Below are 11,637 nucleotides of genomic sequence, written 5' to 3'. Positions count from 1 at the left end.
AGCAAAAACATTCAATATAGGAAAGTCTTTTTACATTGCGTGGTATTGATCTAATAAACAATGCAAATACAAATACTAAAATATTTTCTTAGTAATAAACATCTCCTGACCGTAGAACTTTGCTGACATTTTATGACATCATTGATTACGTATTGTTTGCTTAGGTTTATAATAACTAAATATTTCAATCGATATGTTGATTATCTGCATATATATTGAATCTTTCTCAAATGTGGTTGTTTTAAAAGAATACTGTTATTGCAATAAAAATTAAATTTAATAAATAACAAGTCGCCCTTTTATACAATATTTGCTGATAAAGTTTGAAAATGTTTAAGGCACGCTTGTTAGTTGTTAACGAATGGTATTTATTAGTTTCTACCAGTTCTTAGAGAATTCCAAGTTAAGTTTCAAAATCTCCCGACAAAATCCTTATTTAACCTCACTACAAGTGATTGCTAAACCATTTAACATACGTTTAAAGAATGGCTTCAAATACCGTCCCGATTTTTGGAATGCGCATATAAAATTATAATTTGATCGTAAGCAAAACTGATGACATCTCCAAAAAACATTTAAAAGGCCCGTATATAGGTGAATGGATATCTAGTGTCTTTATTCGTAGCACATGTAATGTTTAGAAGGATAATTTAAAAATACCAACTTTTATTCTATTTTTTAAATGCATTAACTTAATTCATAACCCAACAAAAGATTTGTAAAGCGGGCTACGCTGTTTTAATGGATCATAAAGATCTAAAATGTTTCACATGTCACATTATATTGTTTTGTAGGTATATTTACAATATGCATTAAAGAAGTAGATAGAACTCTCCAATCTACTGATTGGTATCTCTAAAACTCCATCAAAATTTCAACTTTTTCAACCATTCTCCCCCTCATAAAATCATGAAATATGCGATGAGATAATCTCCTTCTTTAAAGTTTTATCTGCATTAACAGAGAGCCATGAATGAAAAAATAAACTTTGGCATGTTAAAATGCCGAAACACAATATCCATGAGATAATGTAGGTTTACATTATTTTAAAGAACAATCATTGCAATATTAGACATAGCTTACCAATTTTTGATTGATAATTCATTAAATATAATCATTATCACATTAATTCGTGTTTTGTTAATCTGTGTTTAGCTGATTTCGCAAAAACAGCGTGAAAAATTCACAAAAAACTAATCATATTCGTTAGTCAAGTCACAATTGAAAATCGTGGTCATCAACATACCACACTACTACCAATTAATCTGGTCAATTTAAAAGTAAACAAATTGTCCTAGATTTGTACAACCGTATTTTTTTCTTCCACAAAGATAATGTTTTAAGCGATAACAAACATTCTGTTAAGTTTGCATGAAATGATGTATTTTTCTTTATTCAAACGTAATTGACTGGCTTGAAATATCCAATGAATACCTTGTGTTTAACCAAAAGTTAAAACAGTGTAGCAAAAACGTAAATAAAAATATTGATTAAAATTTAAAAGGACAGTAAAGTAAAAAAAAACCCGATGCTGACAATTATTCACTTCATGCGGTTATGATTTTTCATTTTACCTTATATATGTGAAAAAATTCAGCATCCTAGGTGATTTTAATATTTGAATTTTGTAAACGTATAGAAATAGAATTATCACAAAATATTTTGATGCAAGTTTCATTCTAACCAATCCCTCTCATTCCCGATATACATGTCAAATTGTATATTAGAATTAAGCAGTAGTAATATTTATGGTAAAATTATACATTTCATATATGTATCTACTAAGTTAAATAATAGTGATGCTGATACAAAAACAGCCATGAGTTTTATCTAAAATAAACAAAGAACGTAGGTGTTTGACCGACAAATGTATTTATCTATGCAGAAATTGTCACAGAAAACAATCTGATAAATAAAAAGTGGAACTTTTCGATGGTTTTCCGTGCCCCCCCCCTCAAAAGTCCTTAAATTGTTAATGCTAATGCTAAATTGTTAATGCTAATAGGGACATGGCGCATTTTGTCAAATTTGAAATTTTCAATATATATACGACAATATTGGATGAATTGGATGAATATCATTTTTACAGTTAAAATTATGATCTACAATAGTTTGTTGATATGTAGCCCGATATAATCCATTTTTAATACTAAGAGTATGTAATCCTTCCAGTATTGTGTCTTTAAACATTTTAAAAATGCTCTTAAGATATCAATTTCAACAACAGTATTCCTAATCGTAAAGCTTTACAATCAGTAATGTGAGATATATAACCTTCCTTGGTTGACCATAAGTTAAAAGAAATAATTGTCAAGAATCACAAAAACCAAAGTATCATCGATAATTTTCGTAGAACAGGTTCTCAATTACTATCATTTAGTAACAATATATTCCTAAGTATAAACTGAAAAGTGTTTTATAGAAAAAAAAAGCAACAAGATGTGCACGTGGTTAACGTAAATGAAAGAATGATTTTGAATAGTATGCACATTTCTGTTATCAAGAAAGTTTTACGCCCACACTCATCAAGCAAACAAACCTAGGAAAACCCCGATTTATACTGCTTTAAAAATCACATCTCAAGCCTGTTCTGAACATAACCAATTCCCAAGGGCCTTGGCGCTATAAGCTTGAAGCAACATTTGATAAGTCTACAAGTCCTCAAGATGAACGTTTTTTGTTTGATGATAGTCGCATCTCTCGGCAAGACGATTATTGCAAAAGGTGGTTAAAGAATTTGATATAGGTATGAAATTTAAACAAAAACTATTTGTCAACATATGATAACTTTAGAAGTGTTTTTAGTTATCGTAGATTTTAAGTGCGTGTATACAGAAAAGGACACACTCTCAGAAGCAAAGTTTGACCCGGAAACGCAGATCTGCTGTCGAAAATCAGGAGTCCATGAAAGATTTCAGCAAGGCAAGGAAATGGACTGTTGTGGGGGTAAGAAATAAATTACAATGCTTAGAATTATTTACTGCAAACAAAAATGAATGAATGTCCAAAAAAAACAATGATAAAACGTATCATAATACTTTTAGCGCCACGGTCTATCAACATCACTCAATCGGGAAAAGGAACATTGACTAACGCGGCTTACCTCCCTTGCTTAATATAAAGCTCTGTAGTGAATACAAATATCAATGTCGTTTTCCAGTATTTTAAATTAAGAAAAAATATTATTTTACATAAAATCTTATAAAATCATACAATAATCAATCATGACAGTATTTCTTCTCAAGAAATTAAATCGTTTGCGTTTATATTTAATGGTGTGTATATATTTTGTTTATATTAGAGACTCGAGAATGAATGATTTTCTTCATAGATTTACATGTATTTATAATTTGATTTTAATATCTTTATGTACATGTATATATGTCGTGTTTCAATTAATTTTAATGAAATTGTCAAATTCAGAAAGAACTGATCGGGTTTTTTTTTTCTCATTTGCAGTTTCATGCAATTCATAATCATTTTTTTTCTACACATGTTATAGGCAACATATGCTGCCTCATTCACTTCAAGATTGAATTGTTTGTTTTGTTTTAAAATTCAGAAATATAATACCATTTAATTATTAATTTCTTTGAATGTTTTGATTTTAAAACGTGTATTTGTATGTGCGGTGTTTTAATCTTACAACGTGTATGTTCGGTGTTTACTCACAGATTCCTTTTATCTCACTTTCTTCCTTAACGTTTGCTCTCGTTCTTTTATTATATTTATTGATGCGTTTTCTTAATTAATAATTCTGTTGATTATCTACGCATTTTTTCACATTTGATTTTTCTCAAACCGATTTATTTTACCAGTACATTTTCAAATCCTTAAATGCCATATTTCCGCGATCTGTAAATACACGTGTACACAACATATATCAACAAGTCAGAACTATTTAGGCCAGATTAATTAGAATTTGTCAATCTAATTTTTAAAATTAATGAGAATATTTTTGCGGTATTTTATAGCAGCTTTAAAATCCAAACTGTACACAATGCCTCAAACATTTTCATTGTCCTGTCTTTTACTTTTTCATGTGACAAAATAAATCAAATCAACTGAAAGTTTTTAATCTTCTTTAAATGTAACTCAGTCAAGAAGAAGGATGTGTCTGTTTCAAAAGGATTAGGATAATTCATTAATTAGCTGTTATTATTGGTGCATTTCGTTCATTAGATTAACGACCAATTAAAACTAAGTCATCTGTACTACGAAGATTTAATGCATTGTTTACATTGTTGGGTCTCTGTGACGTCATACATCCACAAAATGAAGAACGATAAGCGGGGAAGAATTTTTTCAGGTGCTGTGTTTTCACGGTTAAAGGCAAAAAATCTTACTACACGTATTTTAACATTTGTTTATACCAAGCTTTATACAATTATGAAAGGAAATCACAGTGTTAAAATTTGTTTCATATGACCTTTAAGAAAAAGAAAGCAGCGAAGAGGCTGAACGCAACATAACACACATTTGCTGCAAAAACTCAGGTGTTCACGAAAGATACCAAGATTATCAGGAAGTTGGCTGTTGTGGAGGTGAGTATTGAGTCAAGCATATAGTTTTTGAATGTTAATACAAATTCAAAACTTTTTTACTACAAATGGAATGGAAATGCATGGTACAACGCAGATAATTAAATTGATTTGATATTTACTTAAAATATAAACGCAAGAATTAAGTGTAACTGTACACTAGTAGTTATCCATATGTGTGTGTGTGTGTGAGTGTGCACGTGTTTGTGCATGTGTGCGTGTTTGCAATTCCGCAAATTCTAAAAAGTACCAACGTTCTTGAATACAGAAGATATCTTCAAAGTGGAATCCGAGCAATGTCCCGATAAAAATACATTTCAAAAGGCTGTCAAGAAGACATATGAAAAAAGTAAGTTTTAAAACGTAATTTTAGTTCAATGGTCATTTTTAGAAATAACAATCCTTTGGATGAAAGCTGCAATACTATGTATTTATAGTCTATTGGTTTTTGTGTCTCTTTATAGGAATGTTTAAATATTACACATTTGATTCTTATGATAAAATATAAAAAGTCAACAACAATATAATACTTTGAAACTTGTGAATACAGATTCAGAAATAGCCCGGTCACGAAAAGACACTACCAAATTGCCCGGAGTCAGGCTTTCTTTGCTACTGCATCAACAATGGAGTATGGAGGTTGATCAACTGTCAAGTGAAAGGTAGAAAATTAACTTACGCTTAAACGTTCTTTTCTTCTTTTTTGAAAGTTGGAGGGGTGTAATATGCTTCGTTTGATAACCGAAAATGTTATTGTCATATCATATGTCCAAATTTCCTTTCAATTTTTGCAGATTAGCCAAAAAAGTTAAAAAGATCAAGAAAGCCATCAGTCGCCTAATAAAAGTATTTCAAGGGGCATTTTAAACAGAAAAATCCATTGGTGATCACTAACCTGTACAAATGAAAGCATCTAAAACTCAATAGCCTGATTTATTATCTTTATTTTTTTTCTTTTATGATAACAATTGTAAACAACCATTTTATCTTTGCATTTTATTATTCCATGTAACGTGATAACAAAATATCAGTTATCAGAAAGTGTAGAATCATATACATCTATTTAATATATCATGAAATAAAGAACATGCTTATTATTTATAGTTTACGATTATTCATTGTCTGGTAAAATCACCAAAAAGGAAACAAGTAACAACATTATGGTATTATAATGATTCATTCTACAGACTAAATGCTTTTAAGAGATAAGGTATAAACAAAATTTACTTTTCCATTTAAGATAAAACACGTCGCTAGTCTTGCTGAAAAACAGTAAAGATGTGTGAGCTCTGTAACTCTCTTATAATTTGATAAATGACACTAAAACTTTGTTGGAACTATCAATATAGGTAAAATGTACACGGGTTGGGTATATGAAATGTCAGTCAAGATTACAAGTGCATGACGTATATACCGCTAAAAAAAACCTATTGTTAACCTATTTGTTGTTATCTTATCGGTTTGTTTTTCAATTGCTGCTTCGACGGCTTCCTGAATGACGTTATTGTTATTCATGTATGAGTTAATACTAGATGCACATGCACACTCCCCTGGCTAGCGATGAACAGTTGGCTGGAGAGCATCGAACATAAGGTGGACATTCCCTCCTTCGGTTAGCGGTTACCTTTTTCGGAACCTCTATTGTAATACTTTTCAAAAGTTTCTGGAGAGTTGTTAGAAGGAGAACAAGGTTGTGGTACCAAGCAATTCATTTGAAATTGCTTTCTTGTTTTGCTTGATAGTGGATTTGTTACCAGTGTCTATTTCCGCTTAGGTGGTAAGATTAAAACTAATTAAGATAATTGCTCTACTGGCATAAGTAAATGGTTTTCAAGATTCACCCATTTCAGTAATTTCATAGAGAATTGATATATTCATTTCCTTGAAATTACAGTTTAAACTAGAAATGTTAGATATATTCTATATCTTGCTGTTAACATTTGATAATGATAATATAAATGTGACAATACTTTTTATGTAACTCTACCTATAATACGAAGAAAAGTTTAATTGTATAGTTGTTGGAAATGAAGATATTCTTGCTTCAGAGTCAAGTATTCTATTTGTAAGACAGCTTCAATGACGTTTACCCGTACGCTTGGTGAACCAGTATAAAATCTAAAAATGCATTTTCGATGTAAAAAGCTTTCTTATATCTAGCAACAAGGGATTGTGATGCGAAAATAAAAATATATAATTCTAGGACATTTGAATAAGATATTAGATTTGAAATCTAAATGGAATAAATTATTGATTGATATAGGTATAAGTTTGGTTTCATCAATTTCTTAAGGTTAATAAAAAATCAAACGATATGTTATTCTTTCCGATACGCATTATGAAAATTTAAGTTTTTAAATGAAAGGTTCTTAGAAATGAATATCAAAACAAGTGGAAATTTCTTTTTATAAACATATTCATATAAAATCAATGAAATTAACATCATAAAATTAGCTGGAAAGATGTTGTAATTCTCCCGCAAGTGATTGTATACGATGCATCTTTGTATTTGTCACTCTTAATTATAAATTGACGATTGGGGTAAAAACACTGTCGAAATTGTTTGAAAAGACTTTATAAAAAATATTTACAAGACTAATGTATACAATTAATGTTACCACCAGGGTTTATCATTTATCAAATAAATTTACCCGCTAAGAAAGTATGTAAAAAAACTAAAGCATCTTCCTATTAGAAAATAATGGTTGCTTCTTTTTCTTATAGTGATATTGAACTTGCAAAAAAGACCAAAGAACACATTTACAGGTCAAAATCAATCTTTGTTTAAAATTTAAGCTTCTAATCATTTTCAATTACAAGAAATAGCATTAAAAGAATTAAGCATTTTTTAAATAAAACTGACCCTGGGTCAAGTTCATGACAAATTCTCGGTTCATAAGCAAACTCTATGAGAAATTAAACCTTCCGATGTTTCACCATAACACTATTCACCCTTAACCTGCCCAAAGAACCTCCGGAAAAATGCACACCCTCATGACATTAACAATCTTTGTGTAAGGTTGCAACTTCCAATGTTTCTTTATAGAAAAAGATATATGGACCAAACACAAATTTTGCACTTTTCCTGCCAGTGACCTTGATCTTGCCCAAATGAGCTTGTGTCCGGGTCATTACAGACGATCAGGTCATAAGCAATGTTTGTGTCAAGTAACAACTACCAATGGTTCTGCATTTGAAAAATATGGAGCAGACCCGTATTTTGCACTTTTCTGAGCAATGACCTTGACCTTCCTCAAATGACCTTGGGTCAAAGTCATTACACAACCTGTGTTCATAATTAATTTCTGTGTTAAGTAAGAACTTCCAATGTTTTTGGATAAGAAAGATATAGACCAGGCAGGAATTTTGCACTTTTCCTACCAGTGATTTTGACCTTGCCCAACTGACCTTGGGTAAAGGTCATTACAAACTATCAGGTCATAAGCAGTGTTTTTGTGAAGCTAGAACTTCCAATGTTTCTCCACTAGAAAGGATTTGAATGGAAACGAATTTTGCACTTTTCTTGCTAGTAACCTTAACTTAGCAAAAATGTCGCCAAGGTTCAAAACCAATACACACCTTCCAGTGATCAGCAATTTTTGTGCAAAGTAAGATCTTTCATTGTTTTCCGATAAGAAAGATATGGACCGGACACGAATTTTGCACAGATAGATAGACGGATGGACGGACGAGTATTATCCAGGGTTGGTCTGTCTCTTGAACAGCGGTAATCAGTAAAAGACAGGTCAGTGTAGATGCAATGTTGTTAATGCAGCAGAATATTGTGCAGTCTCTCTTTGGGGATCAAATTTAAGGTAGTCCATCAACATAACAAAGACGTATTTAACATTTTTGGTTGATCTATACTACATAAAATACATATTTTAAAGTTTTTATGAGACTGACGTAAACCAAACTCGGGATGATGTATGTAGTCAAAAAAACTTTTTGCACTAAAAACTTTCTTAAAGAGTAATCTGGCCTTTAGGAAAAATTTTAAAAATCATTTTCTGAAAATATGTACGGTAAATTATGAATTATTTTAGCATATTCAAAGGAAAGAAAAGCTTTTGCAGCTTTTTACCAAGAGGAATGTAAAAAATTTTTCTTTAAAAATGCACTTTCCACATAGATTTTAATGTTAATTTCAACATATGATATATTTGTTAATATTAAATTAAAAAAAAAATTCTGAAGTGAATCTTTATTATTTAATAAACCCCTTACAATCACACTTAGATTTTAGTGATTAAACTTGCAATCTATTAGATATGAAATATTATAGTTACATGTATTGATGGATAACCTTAAAGATTGAAAAGAAACAATGCAATAATATCATCATCACACTAAATAATATCAGCAAATGGACTCAGTTTGCCTGCTAAAATGATAGACAAGATTACATGTACTTGTACCTAGTTGTAAAACAATCATAAAATGTACCACAAGAGTCAAACGTTTTTAACTTGTAAAGAAGTTTTGTCCTTCTATACCGATATGGGGATATGATGACACATGACTTTAACAAAAGATATGTAAGAAAGGAGTATGAATTGAGAAATTGCAACTGGATTTTCCTAAGCTATCATTTTGCACTGATCTTATTACATGTATCCTATTATTTTTAGATGAAGGTTGTCAGATTTTAAACATACACATACATACAATACAGCTACAAGTAGACATTATAATTTTCTCTATTGTCGTACTGAGGTAGACATTTAATTTGGAAAATTTAATTTTGTGTGTAGAAAATGATTTTTAAACGCTTTATTTGGTTTTCATTGCGCATAGAATACGCCTAAATTATATGTAATGAAAAGAAAAATACATGATGTGTTTTGTTTTATTGCATTGTTTTGAATAGATAATACTAATATGAACATCTAAATTGCACTGCCATTATAATGAATATTACTAGTATAGGTATGAAAAATTTAACAATATTAAAAGAAAATATCATATTGTGCGTTTTTTCATACTCGCTTACTTTCGACGACTTGCAATTCTTGTTGTCGCTATGGCAGTCAGTGCTTTAAATTTTTTTTTAATGTTGAGAAGTCGTTTAAAGCGTCTGAATAAATTCATTTAAGTTAATTATCTAAATAGTATCTAAATATATAAAATGTGATTTTTACTGCAAATACACGTTCGTGTGAACCAGGACGATTATACATTCTTTAAACATTCATTCACCTGCTCCGGTACGTTTAAAAAACGTCCTTTTACAGAACATTTATATAGCTTGATGAAAATATTACCTGCTCATTTTATACCACAGTGTACTGCATATCATGTATCAATAAAACACAGGGTGAATGAGATAACTTGGATTATTTTACGTTTCATAAAGATTGTGGAGGTGAATCTCAAGTGTAGTATCGTGAAATCATTTCAATTTGTAATCCTAAAAGCATTGCAGGGTTTCTTTCTGTTCGTAAATAAGACCAAAAAATCAAACTCCTAAATTATTTAAACTTCATTCGTTTCATCATAAATCATAAAATCAATTTTCTGATAATAAAAGGAACATCAACCACACTTATTTATGATCATTAAATATGTTTTTATGATTTTCACCATTGCCATAAATTTCCATTGATGAATTATTATTCGTTGCTCTCTTACTATTTTCTTTTTAGACAATAACTTAACTATCCAGGAAATGTTCAAAAGTAAAAATTCTTTTGTCAAAACACAATCTGAGGTCACTATATTAGAACATTTCATTTGTAAGAAACATACTCATTAAATAAATGACACCTAAACACGTTTAAAATGTTGAAAGAAAAATCGGTGGGATTCAATTATGCATTGATCATTTACGTGTATCAATTAGATTCGTTATTTTTTTCCCATGCCGGATATTGTTTAACTCGTAATTACATAAACAGAATTGTTTTACAAGACAAATGTTGATGCGACGGGAGTTGATATATAAAACGCTCAACAAATAAAATGATTGTATATATATCAAAATTAAAAGTTAAGGTAAGGTGGATTTTTGAGAAAATATTGCACATTATATATGTAAATTTAAGTAAATATAGCGGACTTTTCATGTCAACGACCTACAGTTTGCTTTCTATTAATATTCCTTCATTAAATTGTGAGAGAAAAACATTGAAAAGGAATATAAATGATATGGACCTAAAATGGCCCCCTATAATGAACATCATTTTACATCTCCCAGGTTCACTTTTTCTTTGGCAATTGACTAGTAATTGAAAAGTGAAAAAGAAGTAGCATATCCTTTTCTAATTAATAGATTAAATCTAATGATGTTTTTACTTACAATGACAGCGCGTTGCGCATTACAGTCAAGGGTTAAAACGTTTCGATTGCAAGTGTTGTTTTGAGTGATAATCCAGTTTTTCGAGCGTTGTGCATTCTGTCTTGCTTCTAGAGTTCTAAAAAACCGCGTCCTGCCATTATTTTTCACTGCATAGTAAGCAGTTTCTTAACACTGACCTTTTAAATGTACAGATAGGATTTTAAAAATGCGGTCATACGTTTTAGGCAGCGATCTATTCATTCATTACATTTGACGATATTCAGCTATTTAACTATTTTTTTCAACACATTGTGAAGTGCACACAAGTGGTTGTTTAAAGGGGTAGCAAAACGAAAATAATAAACAGAATGTAATGTATCTGAAATCGTTGCTAGGAAGATCGAAACTGAATAGGTCACTGCTGATGTTACTTTTACAATGAAGAATACATTTACAGTTAATTCTTTAATTTAAACACATCAAATATGTGTTTCGTTTTTCACTTTATTTTGACCAATGTAAGAAGAAAGGGGATGGTTTTAATCAGAATGAGGTTTTATTAATCGACAAAATTTAGACGACAGTTTACATGTTCTGTATCTTTAGAAAAAAAGTCTGTTGGATGATACACATGAATCAATTCTAAAATAATAATTAAATCACCTTTTATAAAAGGCTTTTGTTTTTGCTCAAGTTGACATCGACTGTCATAATAAAAACATATGCCATAAACAATGGCGTTTAATTATTGTACTCCCTTCGATAAAATTATAACGCTTTGTTTGTAAAAAGGGGCATTTATAAGAGCATGGTTACGAT

The 11,637-nt window shown here is 30.2% G+C and overlaps 1 protein-coding gene across 1 annotated transcript; it reads left to right on the top strand.

Moving 5' to 3' along the window:
* The first annotated feature begins 2,720 nt into the window (after positions 1 to 2,720).
* LOC136271799 (uncharacterized) lies at positions 2,721 to 5,458 on the top strand. Its single transcript, XM_066072324.1, has 5 exons — positions 2,721 to 2,946; positions 4,437 to 4,544; positions 4,810 to 4,890; positions 5,092 to 5,203; positions 5,336 to 5,458. The coding sequence occupies exons 1-5, from the start codon at positions 2,781 to 2,783 to the stop codon at positions 5,406 to 5,408; spliced, it is 540 nt and encodes a 179-aa protein (XP_065928396.1). The 5' UTR covers positions 2,721 to 2,780; the 3' UTR covers positions 5,409 to 5,458.
* Positions 5,459 to 11,637: the final 6,179 nt, after the last annotated feature.

This window comes from Magallana gigas, chromosome 9 (genome assembly GCF_963853765.1).
Source record: "Magallana gigas chromosome 9, xbMagGiga1.1, whole genome shotgun sequence".
Lineage (NCBI taxonomy): Eukaryota > Metazoa > Mollusca > Bivalvia > Ostreida > Ostreidae > Magallana > Magallana gigas.
This window is presented reverse-complemented; position numbering and strand designations above follow the sequence as displayed.